Genomic DNA, 25,920 nt, shown 5'->3' with positions numbered 1-25,920 from the left:
TCTTGCCCGTTTTGGGCCTACAAATAACTGCAGGATAACAAGCAAAAACTGGATGCTGGTGTCACTGAAGACATGGGACCAGTCCAAAACTATTCAACCATTGAGGGATTCGTAAACTTTGGAAACAGAGGCACTTTATATTCCAAACTGATGGCACATGTTTAGACTAGCCAGCAGTGTGAGACACTGATTGAGAGTGTGGTGGGCGATGACTGAGAATGACGTCACGGTTTGACTTATTTTGACATTTCCTGAGCCCAACATCACAATTTTAAGCACACAATTGTATTTTTTTTATTTTGGTTTACTTTTCAGCTAGTATTTATCCATATTGTCCTCATTTTATTAATTGTCATCCACATACTGTTTCACTGGTGACAATGTTAAACTGTAACGAGTATAGTCCCACGTGTAGTTAGCTAGTTAATGTACACTCCGATTTCTGTCATGTTTTAGCCAGCAAAATAGCCATACACAATAACACAACGTGCCCGCCTAAAAACCGCATTGTAGATCTAGCGTGTGACATCTACGCTGTTATTAATGTTCGCTGTGTATCTGTACCTCTGTTTTTTTTTTTTTTAATCCCCCATGACCTGTTAAGGGGATCATCTATTGTTCTGGCGGTCATGCCTGACAGCAAGAATACACCCAACAAATGGCCAGATTTCCGTATTCTTCCGTTTTTAAAACTGAAACGGGCAGGGTACCGTGTCTTGTGTCTGTACGGATGTGTACAAAGGGAAGGCTGAGAGCCTTCTATCCAAGGTACATGTTTACATTCAGGCACGCAGGAGGCATGGCGTAGGCCGAGGCCTGGGGGTGACGGCGGGCGAGGGCCTGGGGGTCCTCTGTCACTAGGAGCAGCAGTCCCGAGAGCAGCCTCGGTTTACGTGGAAGCAGTTTCGCACCTTCAAGGACCCCAGCCTGGACTGAGGGGAAGGATGGCTAAGAGCGTTGGAAGAGATTAGTGTAGCCTTTAGTCGCCCTACCTGGGAAGGATGAAAACTGGATCGGAGCCACCCGAGACCCTAACACTTGCACACAGGTCCAAGCAGAGCAGCAGGCTCTCGACCCACCGGCCTATCTCACCAGCTTGTGAAGAGACTGCAGTGTTTCTTTACCGGTCTGCCCTATTTTCCAAACGAAGCATTTTGTTTCGTGTAACAAAGAGGTCAGTGTCTGCCTCCTGGACTTTGCGATTATCATCAGAAACATTATCTGTGCTGCATCCGCTCCCCATCCGCATGCGGGCCCGGCGGACGGCTGGACATCCACTCCCGGCATCAGCAAGTGTAGTGGGTGTCATGGCTGACCGCAGGGGGAGGGGGCTCGGCAGGGATATGGGGGTGGGGGAGCGTTGTGCTCTGTGGGCACGTGCGGGGTTCCAGAGAGCTGGAGTCTGTTAGAAAAGGGAGGCAGCAGTGTCGGAGTGATTTCAGCGCGAGCGTGAGTGAACGCGCGACGGACTGAGCGCGTGTGAGGAGCGCGAGAGTGCGCGTGCCCGCACAAGCGCCCGCATGGATGAACACGTGAGCGCAGGTGTGTCTGTAAATCTGAGCGGCCGAGTTACACAGCCCCGTCTTTGAAAGTTGGACTCTACTCCTGTAGTTCTCATAGATTTCAAGCACATTTCCGACTATCGTGAGATTCACTGGGATTTCAGGTATACGTTACGGATACTAGAACAGTAATAATTTCATTGACCACATTTAAGAGTAAGAATTATGTATGCCCAATTTCCGTGGTGTAAAAATCTGCAGGTCACCAATATGCCTCTGTACATTCGTAGTTTTTGCTGCATTTATACCTTGCAGAACCCTCTTCATTTAAACTCCCATCCAACACAGATCTGTTCTCGTTCTCTTTAAATCCCTGAACGGCAACTACTCCTGCTTTTGACAGGATTCCATGTGCATGCTTTTCCAGTGTCACAAACCACTGCAAGAAGAATGAGAATGCCAACCAATGCATGAGTTGTGCAGCGAGGTGGGCCTAAACATTTCAGAAACTTCACCCAAACAACAAATCTTTGAACGTAGAAATTCTACAATACTGATGCAACATCTGGGATCGCAAATGCCCCTTTCATCTTACGAACCCACCAGACAGTGCTTTAAATGGAAATATAGAAGGGTGGGTACTCACTACTTAGAGTACCAGTTTACTCTTGGGAAGGGCCGGTACTCTCCCATTAAAATGTGTTGCAGCAGTGCTGAGAAGTGGGTGTACTATCCCTTTCAAGTTAAAGAATAGCAGGTACTCAGTACCGGACAGTACCTGCCCATTTAAAGCACTGCTACCAGGTAACCAAGAAGTGAAGAACATGAAAAGAGGAGAGATAGTACGGTCTCCTCTTGGGATGCTTTTATTCAAGGACAAAAGTTCTCACCCACCCAAAGGTGGTCTGCTTAATCAAAGGGTCCCTCTTCACATAGACAGGTGGTTGGTGAGGCATGGGTTGACTAGTTTCTTTAAGAACTTTGTCAGGTATGAGTGGAGGGAGATAGCTCCGTGTTTGGAACGTGTGGCTGGGTCAGCGCTAATTTCTTGACCACATGTGTGACAATGGTATGTTTTCAGGTGTTCAGGAATGTGGCTGAGTAGGTGGAATCGTTGAGGATGGGTGTTAGTGCTTCACTGATCGGTAGGAGTTCTTTGGTGGAGACATGGTGGGACAAGGGTCAGATGCGATCCCAGAGATGATGATTTTCATGGTAGCAGTGATTGCGAAAGTGGTGACTGCAGGCCAGAGTCCAAGATTCGTTCTTCAGCCATGATGGTAAATTGAGTTGGGACAGTAATCGGATCCAGTTCGTTCTTCAGCCATGATGGTAAATTGAGTTGGGACAGTTATCCGATCCAGTTGAGGGTGAAAGTTTCTGAATATGAAGGAGATTTTGTTACAGAATATTTCTGAGACCTTTTTGCAAAGATCTTGAGAGGGGGTGATGTTACTGGTGGTGGCAGGTGATGCTGTAATATATCTGATGATGTTGAAGAGTTCCTTTCTGCTAATAGTTCAATCATCAATGCGACCTGCAAGAGTTATGCCCTTGGTGTTCCGTATCTGCTGATGGTGGCATCTTGGGGCTGATTAGAATATGTCTGAAGTATGTCTTGACATGTTCTCTACTTGTGTTCCAGTTGTGTGCAGTGATGTTTCGTCAGCCTAAGTTTGTCTGTGTACCAGCTGGCCTGTGGTTGTGCTCTTGACATTGGGTTGCAATTGAAGGGAGCTAGTGTGGTGGAGCACACAAGGATCTAGCTTTGAGGTTCTTGATGGCTTTTGGCAAGTTGCTGGTATGTTCATCCAGTGCGCAGAAGCCCACTCCTCTTCTGTGATACTTTTCCTACTACAGCAAGAGGTTCTAGTGGTGATAGGTCTGGGTGGTCTTGCTGAAACTGAAGAGGGTATGATCTGTCCAGGCCATGGTCTCTGGCTTGTCAACTGTGATGTTGCTTATTGAAGAGAAAATCAGACTCAATAGGCAGCTGATGATGTGGGTGGTTTCTGAGGTTTTCTAGAACTGCCTTAGAGTTTGAGTCAGTGTGTTTTTCTACGTGAAAGTAAAGGTCTCCAAGGAGGATGAAGGTGCTAGCGTTCATGACAAATAGTAAAACCAAGTCTGTGATGCTGCAGGAGGAATTGGTGAGGGATCCTGGTGGTCTGTATACAAGGGTTATGCCCAGGGAGAAGATGGCTGTGATGCATATCTTGAGCGTGAGATGTTCCATGTAGCTGGTCGGAGTGTTCTTGCATGTGGTGCAGCTGATGGTAACTTTGAATATGATGTGACTCCACCTATTGGCTTGTGCTGACAGTTTTGCTTTGCGATCGGTTAGCCGGTGCGGATGGCTACAGTGATGTCTGGTATGATGGTTGGGTTTAACTAAGTTTCCATGAGGAAGAGAAAGCCTGGAGCATGGTGGTGTAGTTGGTCTTATATCTCTGAGGCATGTTTGATGAGCGGACTGGTGTTGAGGAGTATGCATGCAAGTGTGGTGTGTCGTGTGGGAGATGTCTGGTCTGTGTGGGAGTGGGTGGTTGGTTTGTGAGAGTGTGAACAAATGGGGAGCTGTTGGTGCAGGAGTGGTGGGTGTCGAGTGTGGAAAAATGCATAAGAACCTGCAGCAGGTGCATGTTAATGCTCAGTCTGTGTAATGTGGTGTGGAATGTGAGCTGTGCAGCAAGCGGCGGCTCGGGTTGTCAGCACAGAGGAACGCAGCAGGGTATGGGGGAGAACCATGGTTCCTGGTGCTGCACTCAGACGGGCTTGCCTTTGGTAGCCTTCAATATCCACGTTGCAGCCTACAATAAATAGTTCCGGGGAGGGGGGAGAAATGCAGGGTGGGAAATCCAGTGATGTCACTTCCTGTGCAGATGGGCGGTGTGTAATGAAGTCTATGCTTGGCTTTTTCTTTTAAAGACTGTTTTGGCGGGAAAGCTTTGCCCAACACTTTGAACCACTGCCTTGAGGCCACATCCTTCAGATTCACTCAGATGACTATGGATTGAGAGAAATGTTTTTACCCACTCTGTCCTTAGTCTCCCATCCCCAGAGCCTCTGTGCCGTGGTACTTAGCTGTACAGAGTGGTCTTCGGGCCCAGGGAGTAACATTTAGTCACATCCAGTACAAAGTCTTCTTGAGTATGCCACACAGGCTCTCGCTGCATGGCATAGCGTTTAGCCACACTCTATGGGCAAAACATTCAGCCCCCTTAATTTTTCTACCTTCTCAGGTCCCAATCAACAGCTTTTTTTGCCTTCTACGTCCGAATATCATTCCAGATTGTGAACTGAATCTTGAACCTGTAAGACTAATCTGCACAAAACAATCCAAATTTTATGTAAAAGATGTAAAGAATCACAAATGATGCACCAGACAAAGACATTTTTATTACTTCCAAAGTGAGAAAGTGAAAGTTGCTCCTAGAAGTCCACGCCCAAAGGATATTATGAGGAGACCAACAGGGTAGCGCAAAAAGCTCAACACAAGTCTACAGAAAACCAGAAGGCTGGAAAAAGATTACATTTCCAAGCCTGAGACTCGATAACGACTTAGACTTTTACTGCTTCTAACACTGAAGTTGCCTTCCTAACTAACTCAGCCTCTGTGCAAGCAACCGCCTGAGGGTGGATGAAGTTGCCAACTACAGTTTGAGGCTCGCATACAATTGCCTCTCTCATCGCTGCATGAGACTGAAACAGACGCCCTATATCTATAAAAATGATGAGTACCACTTACCTACCGGTGTCTCAGCTGGCACACAAGACTATGGAACAGCCTTAGGTTCTGCCACTGTCCCAGTCATAGGGGCCATCTATTTGTTCCCACCAAAACCTCTCTTGTGACTGCCTGGTCTCCCATATTCTAGCCCACTGGACCCTGTTTCTGTGGTGGAATGCCAGTGAAAGAGACCCTTATTTCTGGTCCTGCCAGCATGCGAGTCATCCGCCCATCCCCCGTTCAGGCCCCCATGCCTGTGGGTAAGTTAGTAAGTGGCTGCCAAAGGGTGGCAAAGCCCCACACTTCTGCAGAACATTTAAGAGAACACACCGAAGGGCGATAGCAGCTATCTTGGAGAGAAGTCAAGATTCCTGCCTGCGCTCGGCGGTCCAGAGATAGGAAGGGCGGGTTGGACACCATCAGGCCGCCGCTCGATAAGGGAACTGCTGAAACGTTCGCGAAAATATTTAGACAATAAATGAAGTATCGGAAAGCAGGGCCTATCTTTCAGGAATCAATCATCCAGGCCTCGGTGTCTGGACGCATGGCGCCGAAGAGGAGATAAAGGCCAAAAACGGGGACGATAACGGGTTAATCAAGGATTTCATTCTGAACAGATAGTAGGGCGCTCCATGAATGGCACGGTCTGTTTTTCTTTCCTTATGGTGTCTTGGAGCAACCTTAGAGCTGGGAGTAAGGCGTGCGCGGATGCACACACTAAAAGAAGGCGCAAGGCGTGGATGCACACACTGAGAGGAGGCCCGATGAAACATCCTCCAGATGAGCGCCATGTTGGCATGAGAGCTGCCCATCACATGGGGGAGCCCACTCCGCCTGCTGCCGCACCGCAGCATCACCAGCCAGGTCCAGGGGCTAGGGAAACACGATCTGTGAAGAGGGGTCTCTAGAAAACCTAAAACAAGCCACAGGTGGCTACTGTAGTGTCTCGTGCGAGCCAGAACTACGACTGTATAATGATTGTCAACAGATACGTGTCAGAGAAGTCAGGGGAAGGTTACTTAGCTGTGGTGCGCAATGGAGCGGTATTCCAGGCTTCAGTGTGACTACGGCCACCTGAATCATGCGATTCTGCAGTCGCAATGTTCTGCACATAATTATGGATTTTTTCCGCTTGCCGCATAATCCATCATCTTCGCATAATTAGCACAAAAAACGGAGGGCAGACGGATAAAAGTTACTGAAAACGCTACCACACGTGTTGCCGCGCAGAGGCAGATAATTTAGGGGTTAAACTGATATTAATGATCTGAAATCTTTGCTAATACAGCATTATCCTGTGAAAATGTTAACATGGCGAATACTTCAAAACGTGCTGCGATACACTGCATCACTTGCATTTTTTCTCAAACCTGCCGCTTAATTTAGTCCTTTTGTCGCATAATTCCAGTGGTCCTGAGTTTGATCGGGGAAATCCGGCAAAAAACAGGCTGCAGAGGGAATGGGGGTAGTTAGGACAAAGATGTGGGTATTAGCTACTGTGCTAGCAGTTATGGGTCTGGTTTATGGGAAGAGGGGACTGGCAAAGGAACATATATGCGGCAGGGAGGGGGTACGGTGGTCAGGAGCCAGGGGCCTTGTCAGTTATCATTGGACGTCAATGCTTTGACTGGCACCTGTCCACCCACTTCCCCTCCTGGCAGCAAGGAGGGTTTAGACAGCGGTGGTAACTGAAAACTTAGCCAACTTTGCACATTTTGAAAGTTGGGAAGTTAAAAAAATATCCGTGACGTGGGTGAGATACTTTAAAACTTTCACACCTTCACAACAAACTCGAGTTCTACAGCTTGATGGTGGCAGACTTAAAACTGTTAAAAATATCTGATCATGGACTGGAATTAAAAGTACAGATACTAAATTCAAGCTGCGTGATTCATATGGGCCCACACAGGTGAAATCAAGGCTGCAAACGGTGTGAGGGCGGGACTGGATGGGGTGTGTAGCAGTGTTTAATTTGTGCTTGTTGTTCCCAGTGCTGAGTACCGGCACTTATTTGCTGCGAGCAAAAGACACATATGGGAAAGACGGATGAAGGGAAAAACGAAAAATCGTCACAAAAGGAGAGAGCAGAAAGCTGCAAGAGTGAGCTGAAGGGGTAGGGAGTAGCTTTATATGGATTGAAGAGTCCGGAGATGGCTTCAGGATTTCGCCCTCAGTATTCCGTGTTCACACATTTAATTGCAGCAACCGCGTGTTTAAGAGGGCGGCTTTGGGCACCGGCACCTTTTTATATACAAATTAAGCACTGGTGTGGAGCCGAGAGATTCCCACATTAATACTGCCCCCATGCATTCAAGACTTTTGCAGCCCTTCATTCTGGAAGGAAAAAAACAGATGCTTGAGAAACATGGAGGGGACACAACTCCGCCTTAATCGTGGTGAACAACCAGAAGCAGCAGAGAGGCCAGCAAACTAGGCTTTTCGCCTCTCACAGATGTCAACTCGCAAAAATATGCACCACTGCCCTGGGAGGCCGCGAAAGACAATGAACAAGCGAGTTACAGTTTTACTGCTGTACGTACTCTGCGTGATTCATTTACCAATGCTTAATGCTTGTCGACCAGACTTGCCAATAAAGCGCCTTGTAGGTTATGAGCACTTCAGCAAGCTTTATTTAAATGAATCAGGGCACCGTTTACGGTACCTTCTAGAACTGGGCACAGTGTCTTCCACCACCCTTCTAACATGCAAGTGTGTGTTGGGGGGGGGGTTGTTACTATATCTGGAGGCACCACTAGCCCCCACCCCCAAAACACACACAACCCCTTAATGAATCCTTGGTCTCTTGTCCCTTCTTATCAAAGATCTCCTGCTTCCAGCTAATGCATCGTAAATGTGGGCACTGTACCGTAAAACAAACCATAATGTTTGGCTTGTATTTTCTTGCAGCCCCATATTTCTTAGCGCCATGTACGTTGCTTTCAAACCCAGCTCTGCGGAAACACGCACATAGATTCCGCTCACCCCTTGCAGACCTATAGCACGACAATAAGAAACTGCTATAACTATAATACAATTCTGTTTGCCGAGGATTTGAATTGATACCTGTTGAGACACTGTTGGAGTTACCACATAATATTTCATGATCAGCCATTGCTTCCTAATTGTAAGAAACGAAAAAGATAAACTCGCGACCTAGCTATGCCTTTATGATTGTGGCAGGGCAAGATCTGCACTGATGGCCGCAAAACACTGACGTCACAACTCAAAGGCAATACATGTCGCTGTCCAGCGGTGATGTCATCTCAATATCGCAGGTGCAGGAATTTCAGACATTCTTGCGGGGCCGGGTCAACAACTTTAGCGGGTCCCCTCATAAGACGAGGACATTTTTCTAGCTTTAACGTGAGTCCTTCAGGGTTAAAAGAAAACAAATCAGAGCCAGTGCCTGGCGCCCTCTAGAGGAATCAGGCACGTTAGCCTAGTGCAATGGTCTTCAAACTTTTAATGCCACACACCAGCGTGTAAAAAGTGAAGGCTTGGGCTGAGACGTACGTATATGAGAGTAGAGCCCTGAAAAAGTACGAGATCTGGGCGATAATGTCCCCTTTGCTCCATTGTTCCGATCCGACGGCACCGTGTACGTGAGCAGTTGCGTCGCAACTAAGAATTAGAGACGCGTGTAACAATAACAGTCACATAAATTATAAAGATGCAGGCAAAAAAATACAAAACCGTATCGCCACAGCATTAAAACCAATAATATAATTAAGAATAATAATACTAATCAGAATAATAAAGAGAAACGGGTATCAGAAAAACAGAGTCACTCAATAAGTTCAACTAGTTGGCTGTTTTTTTCTTTTGTGAAATATCTCGCTAAATACCCATTTTTCCCCCTGGTAACTGAATTCATCCATGCATCTTTTCCTTTTTAATTCCACAGGGACCCTAACTCGGTACACCCGATTTAGAAGGCTGATCTGCCAGTAAAAACCTACTTACCTGGCACGAACCTCCTGGCGATACTTCCGCATTCAGACCCCACAGCCTCCATGGCCCGGCGTGCCCTGTAAGGGTCCGCACCTCCGTCTCAACACCCAAGAGCCCCTCCACCCCCCCCCCCTTCAAAGGGACCACTCCAAAAACTGCTTGCTACAAGCCTACTCCTGCCCACGCGAAATTCCGTTTAGTAACGAATATGCATGCTGTAAGTGGAGACCGCAGATAAGCCATTTGGTTGGGTGCAACAATGGCAAACACATGGCAAGCAACAAAAGGACATGTTAAACTGAACTCATTGCACCCACTATAATAGCAGATAGGACAGTAGGTGACTATCGTGCCTCCCCCTACCACCTCCTTTCAACACACTTGAATAATAAGTGTTGAGCAATGGCCAAGTCAAAGCAACAAGACAGGATCTAATCACCCTGGTGAGAACTCCAGCCACACCCAACTAACCCCCTATTCTATCAACACGTTATCAACACGCCCATTAAACTCCGTTAGCCATCGCCTTCTCAAGTATTAAAACAAACCAACAATGAAACAACAGATGACGGCTGATGGGACAGCTCAAACTATAGTGTGTTTCCATAGATCCAATGACAACCACCTCAATCTCCTTCCTGTACCAACGTAAAGTCCTAAATAAAGCCCTTACGTCACTACGTACACTTTTTCTTTGAAGTCTTTGTACAGTGTTAGCTTTTAGTCAATACATAGACATTTATTATTGTGGTAGCTTATTGTTTTTAGGTTTCAAAACAGTGATTCACAATTTTTCTTGTATTTTCTGGTACTGAAACGTGTAACAATTTAATCGACTTTTACACCTACATTTGTATATGTTTGTGTATGGATTCTTTTCAAATGCTACTAAAATACTTTTATAATAAAAAAAAAAATGAAGAAATGCTAATTGTGAATCAATATATCAATAAAGTCATTTTCGTTAGGTCGCTTTGTGAACATGTTTTATTTGTCTGATATATGCATAGAGGACACCTGTGAACTTATTTCACATGGTTATTGCCAATACTTGGCAGTGTAAACATTTAACTACAGATGAACAAATAGGATTTGGAGTGAGCATCATACCAAGATCTGGGGGAGTTTCTACCCTGTGCCACACTCCAAGGCATAGTAAGGGGTGCCCAGGGCCAAAATGTAAGTATGGAAATTGCTCCTTGCCCTGGCTGCCAGATGGGTAGAATAAGACACCCATAACTGGGTCCTGTGAGTCCTGGTGCCACTGCACCTTTTGTACTAATGAGGACTATTCCACTTTCTACAGTTCCTGAAAAAGAGCATTGTAGGTCTGACAACATTTGTGGATAGAACAAAAGTGTGACCTTAGATCAAAGGCAGACAAGTCACATAAATGTAATGCTGAACATAATGTATGTCACCCACTTCCTCTTACTGAGGTCTTCAAACTGTGGAGCGGGCCACTTGGGAGAGCCTTTGATTGATCTCAGGGCGTGTCAGGTCATGGCCAAAGGAAGCACTTATTATATACCTGAGGAGCAGAGACAAAGACGATGCTGAAAACAATGCTGTATTTTATTGAAAGAAAATAGATGGGCATTGAGACACTTTATAATGGGCCATCAGTGACATCTTTTGTTACTCGTGACCTAGCTGGGGCCAGGTGTCAAAGTTGGGTTCGAGGGGGCTCCAAATATCCCTGAAAGTCCTTCCTCCCCTATTTCTGATAAAGGATCACACTGAGGATAGTTTTATACTTTTGGGAAGATCTGATTGTCAACAGAATGGTGAACTTTGATTGTATTTTTGAAAGGGATAACTGAACATAAATTGAGTGATTGACTTGTTAAATATGGTTTAGAGCCAGCTATTTTGTAGCGCTATTGTGAGAAAATAAGTAATTGTGTGGGTGGTGGGGGACAGCGAAAGGATCTGATTTTTTTTTTAACCCGAGCATTAAAAGGCATTAAAAGTCTGAATACCATTGCTCTAGTAATTACTAGGGGTTTTACTGCATATAGTTAAAAATAATCTTGATCAATGAAGAAAAGGGCTGTATAAAGTGAAATCTGGAAAGGAGGTGGCAACAGTGGGTGTAGTTAGCAGTTAGGGGACATTTTACTCTGGTTGTTTTATTTTTAGTTTTTATTTTCACTTGTGAGCTGTAGGGATTTGTTTTGTATTTTTTGTTTCAAGTCTATTTTTGTCTTATGTTTTCATGTTCTCGACATAGAAACTCTCCCTTCTACGGAATTCTGATGAGGAAAAGTGAATATCTAGCAGAAGGAAGTGGGCAGCTGCCTGTAAAGAGGGTGATGATGACAGAAGGGGGTGATAGTAAAGGAAATGCGCTAAAGAAATAGGGTCAAACCTAGTACGTAGTAAGCTCATGGTATCGACGGATAGTGTACAGAAGTAAGAGGATAGGTTTGTGGTGAAGGAGGGACACGATCATAAGCCTGGGACTAGGTTGGTGGCTGCAGGAGGAAGCGGGTGCTGGATGAAGGAAGTTAATAGTAATGGGAAGGGGCATTAGCTGGATGAGTGGGATGTTGATGAGGAAACAGTAGTCACAGAAGGATTCTTTCTGGAATGGGGAGAGCAATGGATGGAAATAGAGGAACATACTGAAGGGAACTGCAGGAAATTGCCTGCAGCAGGAGGAAATGGATGGGAAAGAGTGGGAGAAAGGGGACGGTAGCATGAGAAGTAGACATTAGCAGGGATGGCTTGATAACCAGAGTAGGTGAAGCAAAGCAGGATGTTCCTGGTCGCAGGAGGAGGGCCTATGATTCTGAGAAAGTGGGGGTAGCATAGAAGTGGCTGAAAGAGGAGTGAGGGAAACAAGAGGGGCTAGGTTGAAGGAGCACAGAATTGCAGGACCAAGGTTGGGTGAATGCCTGCAAGACAAAGTGAGTGGTGGTCAAGGGAAGAGGATGGCAGCTCCCGTCATTGTGGCAGAGTCCTCCTAGTTTTGATGGGGGGGGTGCAACAGCCCCCAAGTCCCTGGTATCCTTGCAGTGGACAGACCCCAGAACTAAGGGTATTCTTGCAAGACTTATGAAGGACAGCTACCGCACGTATGGGGATTCCAACCAAGACTACTTAGGACAATCACTGAGTTGTGGGGATTCCCCCTGAGTTGTTATAGACCTCTCTGAGCCTGGTGGGTAGTCCGCCCAGACTTGTGATACCTTCCAGATGTTTAACAAACAGCTCCCAGGCTGGGGGGATTCCTTGCACACTTGTAACAAATAGCTCCCACACCTGTGGGGGACTTCTCCAAGACACGTGACAGACCTCTCCCATACAGGTGACTGACCTCATCCAGACTTGTGACAGACCTCTGCCAGACATGTGACAGACAGCTCCCAGACGTGTGACTGACAGCTCCCAGACGTGTGACTGACAGCTCCCAGATACGTGTGACTGACAGCTCCCAGATACGTGTGACTGACAGCTCCCAGATACGTGTGACTGACAGCTCCCAGATACGTGTGACTGACAGCTCCCAGATACGTGTGACTGACAGCTCCCAGATACGTGTGACTGACAGCTTCCAGATACGTGTGACTGACAGCTTCCAGATACGTGTGACTGACGGCTCCCAGACTTGCTGGGATTTCTCGCACACTTGAGATGGACAGCTACAAGATGTCTGGGGAACCCCTCTAAACATGCGACAGACAGCTTCACAATATTGGTTCAGCGGGAACCTATCAGAGATTACAGGGAAAAGCGGGAGAACACCTTTGACACTTGAAGGGAACGTCTTTAGGCATGAAGCTCCAAAAGCTGTCCAAACTCTAACATGGAGACAACTGGACTTACTGTGGCACTTCGAGGACCTTGCGTGGTTGCAAAATCATCTTACCATTTCCAAAGGTCCAGGAGAGCCTGGTGTGGTTTGGAAGTTCCCTTTGTAAGGGCCCCAGGAGAGTCCCTTCGATAGGTCCCACCTGGCCCGCACCTTGCTTTCTCCCTCCAGTGTGATCAGCTCGAGATCGTCTGTGAGAAAAAGAGAAAAAAAACACTGAGTCATGTAGTCCATTGCAGCTGAAAAACAGTAGGATACAGGAAAGGCTTGAAGCAAATAGAGCAGCGAGCACCAGAAATATTCAATATAATTCACCAAAAAATAAATAAAAAATGACAACAGAAAAACATGAATCGGAACTTACACATTTAAATAAGTAACTGTGAGATTTGTGAAAAACAAATTATTATTTATGTTTTACGATGCATAAATGCACTGTTTGAATCTACACAAACAAAGAGGTCTGTTCACTTCTAGATGGTTATACAGTGAAGACAATAATTAACTACACACCTGTGTCTTGGAGCATATATGTATAGTGAAATGTTGTGGTTTGCCTATGCCACACACGAAGAATTTGTACAAATTCCAGAAGTCTGATATAGTTTATTCTAAGGCTTAGGGCAATCTTAGTGGCAGAGACCTGTTGGATGAACCCTCTGGCAATCCCCTACTAGGCAGTTCATCAGTATATAGAGAGCACTTTCCAATTGTCTAAAGAGAGGTGCCTTCCATTCTGAATTTACGTTTACCAAAGTGCTCATGTTTGGGTGGGGAGGGTCAGTTCAATGGTGGGCACCAGTGTCATTTGAAAATGACTTCTCAATGTTCCACCTCAAAAGCACATGGACGATACACTAGCTGAGCAAGTAACGAAGCCTGACCACATCTGGCTTTGATTGAAGACCTAGATTCATCTACTGACTCATCCATCTAGTCCCCAGCCAGCTCACCCACTCCACCCCCCTAACTCTCAAATATACTCACTAAGGCATCCCTGCATGCCCTTACATCACTCATTTACCCTTCCATTCCATCAAACAGCATCACAGGAAAGTGAGCACTCTCTTCATTATCTTTCCCACTAGGATTTTGGCAACAAAGAGGGCACGTGCCATGGATTGCTCGTATTCCTACTGGAGGAGGAGGCACCTAAACAATGTGTAATTTAGGGATCATGCCCTGAGAAATTTCCATTGAATGACGACTTTACAGCAAACGAGTCCTCACGCCACATAGACAGTCGCAGCATGTGGGGTTCACAGCGGGTGGGGCGGCTGGCGCGTGGGGGAACATTACACAAAATATACAAATAAAATAAATGAAGAAAAAAAAAAAAACTTACGCCTGCTCCATGGGCCGCTCCTCTCCGGATGCCACAGCCACCCAGCCTGCCCTGCAGCCAATCCTGACGTTGCTCTGAGCAGCATCTGGATTGGCTGGGGGCGCCCAGGCAGACTGGGAGCCTGTGCAGGCTCTCTCAAGCCCAGCTATACAGTTGCCAGGCTTGAGAGGGCCTACTGCTCATGTATGTTTGGCCAGCCCAAATGGGCTGGCCAAACATACATGCACAGTGCACTCCCCTCACTACTCGTCACCCCACATGCCCGCCCTTTAACAAGAAAAGGATAATAAACATAGTTTATTATCCTTTCCTTGTTAAAGGTTTTGCAGCTGTCGCTGTTGACGGGGGGGGGGGGTTGAAGCTCCTCCGCCCTAGCGGAGGAGTCACCACTGCAAATAGGATGTCATGAGGTTGTAGCTCTTCAGATGAAGCTTAAGTACTAACTCTGCCATAAATCACTCCAGATGTTTGCCACTGTATATCTCCCAGCATGGAAGAGCAGCACAATACGCATGGAGCCCCGGTTTAATGCTACTGCGAGAATCCCAGTCAACCACAAGCACTCACTGTTAGTCACGACCTGCTGCCGGTCCACCTCACCTCATATTTGCCATCAACATTTCACATTACCATCCAAACCCCCACGCATACACATTCCACCTACCCAAAAGAGATACAATGTCTACCTACTCGCTTACTTCTTTACCAGCCAGTACTTTCTAGGGTGGGTATTGCCCTGTACGGAGAACCTCTGCACAGAAGTCCTACCACCCATGAAATCCTGGCAACGCTGCCAAAGCGCAGGATTCTGCACCAGATAAAAGAGCATGGGCACAGTGAACAGGAGCGCTTCCCCACACCCACACCACAAATTACAACCTAACAACATAAAGCGGAGAACCGTCACACCAGGAAGTGGAGAACAGTTACACCCTTTTTCGTAATTGCAGCACGGAGTTCTTTTTTTTTTGTAATTTTTTTTTTTAAGTTTACTATTTTCATTCTAAACATGCAGCATGTAAAACCGACATACGAACCACTCCTAGACTTTAAGACAAACTTGCTTAAGTGATACTCGTGGGTAACTAATACCTTGCTGCTAGGGCCCAGAATAGTTGAACACAAACCTACCCACATCATATAACAGTCCGTGTCTACGGCTGAGGCAACATTCCCAGTGTACTGAATACAAATTCCCATCAGCCACTCCCAGGTAACAATTACACAAATTCTATTCTGCATTTAGCATAAATAGCAAGATTCAGAGGTAGAAGATTCAGACCAACATTGTCATCCAACAACAGTGACTTGCGCTATCATGACAATAATTTATTAATGAGTACATGACAGCGATAAAAGATGGTCAGCAATGCTCATGATACTTGCTCCCACGAGGGAGGGAGGAGGAAATAAAAGTGGGAGGGGGGTAAACACAAAGGGTGATCTAAAAATGTCAACCACAAGAACCCCGGTCTGCCTGTCATTGCAGATTGTGACCCCAGCCACTTTCTTTGAGAGCATGAACTGGAAATGACAGTATCTAGCAAAACTGGATTCTCGCTGCAGCAGTCCACCTCCACTGCTGGGCTAAACCGCAGTGCTCTCCCACTCAAAGTGCGTTCACCTGCAATCCTGAAACAGACCCCCCAACTTCAGTGAAGCCTACTATTACAGCTATGCATCCTGACAGGTTTCTCAATACAGCACTATCAAAGCCCTGACACCACGCAGTAGTCTAGCATACCCCATCACGTTTTACTGCATAGCAGGGTCAATACCATACACCTTTTTTAGGTCAAACCTTCCAGACAGCACAGCCGTCTAGTAGTAAAAGACACATTGTGGGTTTACCTAGAACATACCGGGCCTTGGAGCCCATGCATTGCTTTCCATTGGATGGGTTTCCTGTCACTTTCATTTGTCCACCTCTTATTTGTGTCCTGGCTTGTCAATCTTGTGTTTTTTCCCTCCCATGGATCATAGCCTCTTTACTATTTCTTTGATTGGCTAGATTTTATATGCTTACTGCTTGCTTTTCAAGCACTGCTTTTTCCCTTTCCGGTTAAGTAATACATGAGACCATGTTGTGCTCACTCATGTCCTCCCCACACTATTATTTTCTTGTCTGTCTTTCCCCCACACCAGGTCCAAGTTGTTCTCTTTCCCATTGATTTATCTCCCCACTCATGTCCTGCCTGTAGTTTCCCCCCTACTGCACTCCTCTATCACCCGTTGCTTCTCCTCCCAATCCTCACTCTCCATGTTGTTTCCGTCTCCCTGCCCTCAGTGTTGCCTTCCCCAATCAGCGCCCTCTTTCTCTGTCGCCCATCTACTATCCTCCTCGCTGTCCATGTTGCTTCCCCACCTGTGCAATCCGTGCTGCCCCACCTGCACCCTTCGTGTTGCTTACCCCCTACAGGCCCAGACTGACTGTTTTTATTTTCACTGGGCCTTTCCAAGCTGGACTGGAGCCATAGGAGGCCGTTTTTAAGGCGGGGGAGGGACAAATGAAGGAAAAAAAGGGGGCAGCATCATTTTGTAGGCAGTCGCATGTATGGTGAATGTGCTTACAAATTGACCCAGCCGACTGCAGGATAGGCTTTTTTCCTGTTTAGCTTTGCTGCATACCAGTAGGGATGATGTACAGTATATTAAAAAAACACTGACAAAGCCAATAGGTCTCAAAGGCAAGACCTATTAGTTTTGCCAATGTTTGTTTAATTAGCCTCCTGTGTAGTCGCTTCATTGGTTCAACCACTGAAAAGTGCAATGCTGACTCTTATGAACCCCGACAACTTCTGCGCTCTGGTGCGGCTGACCCCAGAAGTGGTGCAGCGAAGGGGGAGGAAGTGTCCATGCCCTTCGAAACTCAACCATGTACCCCCTCCTGAAAACCGAAAAGATGAGGCGCAGGCTAATTATTCCGACTTGAGAAGCAACATTAGGCTGTTTTTACATATAATATCCCCCTACATGCGACATGCCATCTTCAGTCTTACAACCAGTCCAAATTTTAATGTCTGTAAGCCACAACCCTGCCACATAGTTCTATCCCCAAGACTTGCGCTCACCCAGACCATTGTAAGGAGCAATCATGGTACCCATTCCAAGTGCACCTTCAAATTCTCTACAGTCTTTGGTTGGCGTAACAACCTCTTACATTTGGTTGCTCCTCCAACCAGGTATCCAATCACGGTCTTGAAACTAGGACTGCACTAAATTATAGCTCTTAGAAAAAAATGACAAACTTGTAACTTCACAAGCCTGTCAGCAGAATAGTTTTCCCACAAAACAAATGTTGGAAAAACAATGCTTATTTGTGAAAATTGTTTCCCACAATTCTGCTCTGTACCTGTGTGTGTTTTTTTTATGGATGCCTGTGGGAACTTTACGACGGTTACAGGGTTTTAAAAAATCGTCAAAAGTTTGTTTGGAAAATAGCTTGCAAAACTGCAGACCTCTAACTCAGGAACATAACCATCATTACTGCAGCAGGTGCAGTGGCACGTGGACCCCAGAGGTCTAAGTTGTCCTTTCCATTCCAGGTACGCTAGGCAACCAAAGTGCAGTGGTGCCCATTGTCTTTGTCAGCAGGTAAAAAATAACCCTGAAGCGTGAGAAAAGGAAACAGGAAGTGCAGGCTGATTGAAGAAAGGGGCATGAGTTTGAAAGAAAGCGAGGCAGTCTTAGTAGCCACGGGTCCCACACAGCCTATTTATTTATTCTTTTTTTTTTTTTTTCTCTCTCACAAATTAAGCACCGCACGCCGCACTGTCCACTGTGCTTCACTGCTTCTTTGGGCATCCCAGAAATAAGCTTCCCTAATCAAAATTGCCAAATTCACCAAGTTAGGAACAGACGTGTGTGGCGCAGCTTGAAATTCTTGCTAATAAATATGCTGGTCTGCTCAAGAGCAGCGGGGCCTGAGGTTAAGGACACTGCTCCACTGACCACCCACTCGCTTGCCTTCAGCCCATGAATGAATTCCCCACTCTTCTCGCTTCTAGAATTCCTCTTCAAAGAGATATCTCTTTCCCAGAACTCCCCTCCCGCTTGATGTCAGGAAGGCCCAGTAGTGCTCCTCTCGATAGTAATTCATTTTTCAAAGCCGAGGCTATTGAACCTGCCCTCCTGAGGAAGGGCAGCTCGGAGACAAGCTGTCCAGATCTTAGGGAACTCGCCTGCTCTCTGAACCCGCCATTCAGAAGACAGCTCCCAGCTGTGGGGCTAGAGCCTATCTGCCGCGTGCGCTTGGGAAGATCACTCAAAGCGCGGACGAGAGGGCGCTAGCTTTAATTACTTGCAGACAAGGCGACTGGAATTATGTGACAAAGGAGAACCAAATCATTCTGCAAAGATGACTGAATTATGTGGCACGAAAAAGCAAAGCGTTAGAAACAATTTTTATTTTGATGTTTTGTCATTATAATATGTAGTAACACTGCCTGGGCAGCTTTTTCCCGTCATTATATCAGATGAAATCTGAATAGAACTATCAGAAACCGAAAGGTGGCCAGCTAACCCCAAAAAGTTAGCCACACAAGGCATTTGTTAAGTAACGATTGATCCGTTCGAGCTTAGAAGCCTTTTTTCAAACTAAAGTATGCACCAGGTGCATGATTATGCGGCAAATGCATGAATCCATAATTATGCAGAAAATGTTGTAGGTCCCAGTATGACATAATTGCAGAGGTCGAGGCCCTGCCTACAGGATGCAAAATTGCCTTCGTGGCCCAGTGCCCCTGGAAGGCTTATAGGGCTAAAGCAATGTCAGTTACGTAGTAAAAACCTGACACGCAAATTTCCATAATTCTCCCCAAAAATAACTCTACCTCAGACCTTGTGTACTTTCAGAGGCAGTGGTCTGTGCCCTGCCTCAGCCTCCCTGTCCTACGGTGAGCAGGTGGCCAGGGACTGTAATGACCCGCTATGTACACAGTCCCTTGTGAGTGAGAAATCACTAACAAGTTAAAGCCCTAGAGGTTTTATTTGGAAGCATCTGTGTTCAAACATGGTTGCGCTAAACCGTATTTACAATACTTGGATGAGCTTCAGTGGAAACACGGTCACCGAGCGCGCGCAGCCCTCCGAGATATTTGACGCCCAGTCTTCATCTGGAGACGCCTCGCGCTCACATTCAATCTTACTTCCTCTGCTGGCGGTGCATGACGATATGGGTTACAGCAGTGGTCTTCAAACATTTTAATGCCCCAACACCTTCGTGAAAAAAAAATCATCGAGCCTCCCCCCCCCCCTGAATTTTTCACAATTTGTTTATTCAATTGGCAATGCTTAAATATCTCTGGACTTATTTAAACACTGCAGTTACATTCTGACACTGTTTTAAAAATGCGATCAAACACATGATGCCAAACATACTATTCTGGTCAGGCAGACCCTACTAATGTGTAAAAGTATCCACAGTGTGATTATTAGAAGTGTGCATAAGGGTTTGGAAGAGTATTTGGAATCCCTTCCCTTTTGCCACATATTCCTGGCTTGGATATAAATGACCAAACATGTTAGGGATGGCCCATTACAGAGCAGTTTACTGCGGCTCATTTTATTCAGCTTAAAACAAAGCCCATTTAACAGCATTATGCTTCTTTCGGCCAGAACCTGGTACGTCCCCTTGGGATCACCTGAGCCCCCTCCCAGTCTGAAGACTCATGGGTTATAGGGAACTCGGAGCACAAAACCTAAAGTGTGGACAGAGATGATGCTTTCTATGGGGAACCAGGGGCTACAAGTACAAGCAATTTTCCTGTCACAAACGTTCAACAGGAAAAATGCATTCTGCAATGTACAAAGCTTTGCGATTAAGTATAAGGAAGGGGTGTGTTGAGGGCTTTCCTTCCTAATACCGAACTGGAAAGGTATGTACAAATGTTTTGGTACCGAAATGCAGTCGCAATACATTCACACTTTACCACCAAGTCAAAGTCTCAAGGGTCCCCCTTCCCCTTTGAGAACGGTTGGGAAAATATTTTTTAAGAACAAACGCTGCTGACTTAAAAAATGAAACTTAAATGTTTCATTTTTTTTTCTTTTTAAACACATCCTGTTTTCCTGTAAGGAAAACTGTCTGCGTCAAAAAAAAAGATTGCTTTATTTAAAGGCAATCACAGACCCCCTGCAGGCCATCAACCCTGTGATGGCTGCGATTACTAATGGGACGCAAATTGCGACCTACATCATTAATATTCATGAAGTAGGTTCGTTGGCAACCCCCTACAAATCGCAAATGAAACTCAAAAGGGTTTCATACAAATAGCAATTTTCTCAATGCAATTCACAGGAAATCGCTAATCCAAAAGTTCGTACATGTGGCCATTGGAGCCTTATGTTCAAAGGTATATTGTTGTCTAAAACACCTTACTTTTTGACTCCGCAAAGCACCTTAATGCAATGTACAATGCCATTCTGTAACTCACAAAAGTGTATTTGTGACATATTTTTAAATGGAGGTGGGGGGAGAGTGAAAGGGACATCCCTTTCCTACTTGAGAGTCGCAATAATATGCAACCAAAAATAATGACCCCAACTGCAGTCAAACCACAGATCAGTTTCTGAAACCGGGTTGGGATGGTAACTGACTGGCGAAGGGGCTTCATCTCTTTTAGGAATAGTGTAGGTAGTCTTGCTTGCACTGCATGCTCTCCTGTGACATTCCTTTATTTTTAAAGTAAAGCTAGGCTACTTAAAAAAAAGTTTATCCTCTTTTCATGAGAGGGCATCTCACAGCCTCCATGACTCACCCAGACATACCCACCATGCAATCCTGCGTTCTCCTGGATGGAAAGAGCCAGTGAGGTTTGAAGAGTCCACCTGCATGAGCAGAGTGATAACTACAGGCCTTCCCTCTCTGCCATGACTTCGCTGCTGGGTTGGGAATAGCGATTCTCAAAGTTTTAATGTCAAGAGAATCTGAATTTCATTAATGACACTGAGGCTAACATTATGCATCAACCTCTTAGTGCTACTCCACAAAGCAGCACTTGAAAGCACATTACATCATAAAGCAATACAGTCTAGAATGAATTCATAGCAACATATAAAACATCCATACATAGAACAATCATCCTCTTTTGAATGTGCGACTTGAGAAATGGAACTTGGATTCTTCTCTTGGAAAAAGGGAACACAGGAAAGAAACTTGAAACATAGTCACTTACAAGATTTACTTCACTGTGAATTTTCTGAAATAAAGAAAATTATCAGACCAGAACAACCTGAAGAATGCATCATAGACAGATAATACACTTGACACTCATTAGATTACTATTGAAATTTCAAATAGAAATGAACAAATCTTTCTCTTTTTCCCTGTACATCTATTTGTTTTTTAAACTATACTCATATTACTTAACTCTTTAAACTTTAAAAACATATCAGCAGGGAGGAGAGAAAGTGATAATGTTAGCCTCAGTGTCTTTAATCAAATGTAGATTCTCTTGACATTTAAACTTTGATAATAGCTATTTCAAGACCAGGGCTACCATAATGCATGTTGGTAGTTCTCTAAAAAAATATTCAACATATGTTCAAAAGGCTTACAGTAGTGTCTTGTGAAAGTGGCAGCATTAGACTAATCAGCCACTTTCATAATGTCCTCCAGTCCTGCACCCTTCACCAAGGCTTAGCTGCCCATGGCACCTCCCAAGCAACGTGCCTGGAATTTTTGTAAGTCAACATCAGCTTCCTGCATAATACATTTGACCCACCTAGAAGTTGTTGCTGTGGAAACTGCATAAAAATGCTTAACAAAGGAAATTAGTAACTGTTTAATGCAATCAGGTCTAAATTCAATCGTATGCAAATCATTTTCCTTCATGCACTCAACAACACTTTTTTTGCATTAAGCAAACTTTAGATAGAAAATGGTATCAGACAATGTTTTTGTTGTTTTTATAATATCAAAGGTGACCCCAAAGGGGTCATAAATTCTATTACTCACCTCCAAAGCTTTGACATCTGAAATTCTAGGACAAGAAATTAAACATAACAAACACACCAGTGTCATAGACATTTTATTAGTATCTAAATATCTGTTAACTGGCCAACTAGAAAACAAGGTAAGAACTAATTTTACATTCCAAAGAGCATGATATCTTGGTCGGGGGAGTTCTTCTTTATCTAATGCTAAAAGGACATGGCAAACAAAAACATTCTTCCCTAGACTTTGTCCATTGACAATATTGTGACCTGCAGAAATAGCAGATCTGTAGCAATTAATAGTCCTATAACTTAGACCCTTATCAAACTGAATCACCAGAAAATTAACCACCTCAGCTACAGGAGCCTCCATGGGATCCAAGTCCCTTTCCAAGCACCAATGTACCCAGATCTTCCAGATCCCTTTATATCTAGACCGAGTCCCTGGAGCCCAAAACTTATTGAGGAGCTCCACAGCTCTTCCCGAAGGGCCTGACCACTCAGGTCGCCAGACACTGCCCATGCAGGAAGGTTCAAAGTCCCTGTTTGAACCAATGGGTGTTACTTTCCATCTACGTCTTTCAGCAGATCTTCCGTAGCAGGAAGAAAAAATGGAATGTCGCAAGCAAGTTCCAAAATCATTGGAAGCCATGCTTACGAAACCCAAAACTGAGTTATAAGAATAAGGGAGCATATCTCATGTCTCACTTTCTGAAGGACTTGCAGGATTATTGCGAAGGGATGGAAGGCATATGCTTTAATTCCCTTCCAAGTAGGAAGAACTGCATTCACTGCCAGAGGATCCGGATCTGGCATCCAGCTGTAGTAATTCTTCAGTTGAAAGGTTAATCTGCTTGCAAACAGGTCTAGCTCCAATGGACCCCAAATGTGGGATATTTCCCTGAAGCATTTCATTCAGTTTCCAATCGCTGTAATCCTTTAAAAATCTTGAATTCCTATCCGCACAGACATTCGCCTTCCCAGGCATATATTCTGCCCATAGGCTGATCTTTTGTTCTAAGCAGAAAAGCCAAAGCTTCTTTGCTACGACTGCTAGATCCATGGATTTGGTACCTCCTAAGCAATTTATAGAAGCTACTGCAGAGACACTGCCCATTTCAATAATACTACTCTGCCTTGTAAGCAATGTTTAAAACTCATGAGAGCGTAAAGTCCTGCAGTCAATTCTGAAAAAGTTATATGATGTAGCCTTTCTGTGTTTGACCTCCTGAGCACGCAGACATGCACTCCAGCCAGTCATACTCGCACCCGATTACAGAATAAAATCTGGAGGACAACCAAAAATTGCCAGGCCATCCCAAGCATCTAGATTGTCGAATCACCAAGTCAGCTATGCCCTTGCTGTCTGATCTAGTGAAACTCTGTCCCCATACCAAAGACCTGAATGAAGAGCTCTCTTTTTTATCCTCTATAAGGTGCGGTAGTGTAAGAGGCCCAAGGAAATAGCTTGGACAGGGGAGGACAACAGGCCCAAAAGCCTTGCCAACCCTCTCAGCGTTAAGGAATCCCGACTGAGAACATAACTTATTTATTTCCAGATTTTGCTGCCCTACTTTAAGAGAAGAAGAATGACGTTCACAGTATCTATTGTAAAACCTAGACATCTGAGAATGTGAAGGGATAAGAGCCAATTTCTCCTTGTTGATTCTAAAGCCCAAAATTTCCAATAGGGGCATGACTAGTTTCAAGTGCTCCAGAACCTGCAAGTAACTTTGGGGCATTATCAAAATGTCATCTAGGTAAACAATCATTCTGACAGCTCATTCCCAGAGATAGGAAGCTACCGGTCACATAACCTTGGTAAAGCACCAAGGAGCTGAAGACAGTCCGAAGAGAGAGCAAAATTGATAAAGGCAATTCCACTAGATGAACTGAAGATAGGGTTGGGACTCTATGGCCATGGGGATTGTGAAGTAGGCCTCCTTCAAGTCCAACTTCACTAACCAGTCGTCTTTTAGTAATAATTTCTTAAAAGATGAATCCCTTCCATTTTGAAGTATCTGTATACTAACAACCTGTTTAGCTCTCTGAGGTTCATCACAGGTCTCCACCCCTTGTCATTTTTCTCTACTAAAAAAGAGTGGCGATGAATACTCTGTTTTCTAAACTTATTTCCTGGATGGCACCATATATTAGCACAGATTCTACCTCTTTGTCTACAATTACCTGTTGTTCTGTTCTTAACACAAGTTCTTTGGGAGCTGAAAGATTTGGAGGGATCTTACAAAATTCTATTATGTAGCCTTGAATCGTTTGTAATACCCATGGATCCTGAGCAATTGTTTCCCAGGTCTAGAAAAAATATTTGAGGTGTCCCACTCTCCACACTTTCTTGGGAAGACGAAGGAAGGGAGTTGATGATACACACCCTGGAGTTGGGGAGCTTGTCCGCGGCTTGTACTTCCCCTTGACCACTGGTAGCATCCCTTCTGTGGATAGAAGTTAGACAGGGTACCTGTTTGGTAACCTCTACCCATAGCCTCCTCTTGGTCTGGAATTGTAGAACTGGAACCTTTGGAGGTTTCGGCTGAAAGGAAGTCCCCTTCTGCTGGCCCTGCCAAAAATTGGATTGAAAACCTTGTGAATATTAGTTTGGGCTTTATCAAGCACAGTGAATGTGGCCACGTATTTTCCCAGACTCTTGACCATGTTGTCTCCAAAGAGAGACCTTTAGGATTTTCTGTGGTCTCTTTCTCTGCCAAGTCTCCAACCTTAGAATTGACTTTAAGGAGTACTGCTTTGCGCATTTCGGCGTTAAGCCCAGCATTTGTATTGCCCAAAAGCTCCACGGTCCACTGACTCCATCCTCGCAGGAGATCCAAATCAATTGAAAGACCTTTAAGGTACACCTCTTCGGACATATCAGTTATCCTTGCCAGGGGACCAACTACGTCCTGCAGACAATCTTGGCAAAGTTTCAGAGACCTCTCCAGGTCCTACCTTAGGTCTTGTCCCATCTTGAATAGGAAGGCGATAAGTTCAGGGTCTAGGTTGGGTGTTAGACACATTTATCAGCGATCACTGGTCGTGAACACTCAGTTCGCAGTAGGTTACAAGCGTCTTTTTCAAGTGGGTTTCTAATCCACTTTAAAATGAAATTGCTCACATGCTCTATGGGAGACCATTCTGATATTGTTGGAGAAAACATCACTCTCAAGGGGTTTTTAATGATATCCTTTTAGGTGGAAGGGGATAATTTGGCATTATAGAGGTCATCCTTATCCAAGTTTCCTTGGTCCAAGTCAAATACATGCTCATCATATATGTCTTCATCATCATCCTGATCCCCAAACTCTAAGTCTAGAGTACCTATTTATTTTGTGCCACTAGGGTCATCCAATCCATTTATGCCTCGAAGGACACCTCTCTTTTTTGTGCTGCAAAGGAAACCCCTCTTATTTGAGGTGCTCGGCCCTCCAGTCTTTGTAAAGGTGCTTTGATTTTCCCATCGAATTAGAGGGCGGAGGCACTTTCCTCATATGTTTAGTTTTTCTTTTCTTTTTGCCCCCTTTGTTATCAGAATCACCGTCGCCATCAGATATGGAGCATGTTTCATTTTCAGAGCCTTTATTCTGCCTCTTTTTGCTCATTACTTGATATATAGTCTCACATACACAAG

The 25,920-nt window shown here is 45.0% G+C and overlaps 1 protein-coding gene across 1 annotated transcript in view; it reads right to left on the bottom strand.

The window, feature by feature from the left end:
* ZFPM1 (zinc finger protein, FOG family member 1) overlaps positions 1 to 25,920 on the bottom strand; it is a 247,524-nt gene that overhangs the window by 35,728 nt on the left and 185,876 nt on the right. The window contains exon 4 of the mRNA XM_069216983.1: positions 13,058 to 13,191. Within this exon, the coding sequence (XP_069073084.1) occupies positions 13,058 to 13,191 (134 nt within the window). The remainder of the gene's footprint in view (positions 1 to 13,057; positions 13,192 to 25,920) is intronic.

Source organism: Pleurodeles waltl, chromosome 12 (assembly GCF_031143425.1).
Source record: "Pleurodeles waltl isolate 20211129_DDA chromosome 12, aPleWal1.hap1.20221129, whole genome shotgun sequence".
NCBI lineage: Eukaryota > Metazoa > Chordata > Amphibia > Caudata > Salamandridae > Pleurodeles > Pleurodeles waltl.
The sequence above is the reverse complement of the archived record's forward strand: the minus strand, read 5'-3'. Positions and strand labels throughout refer to the sequence as shown.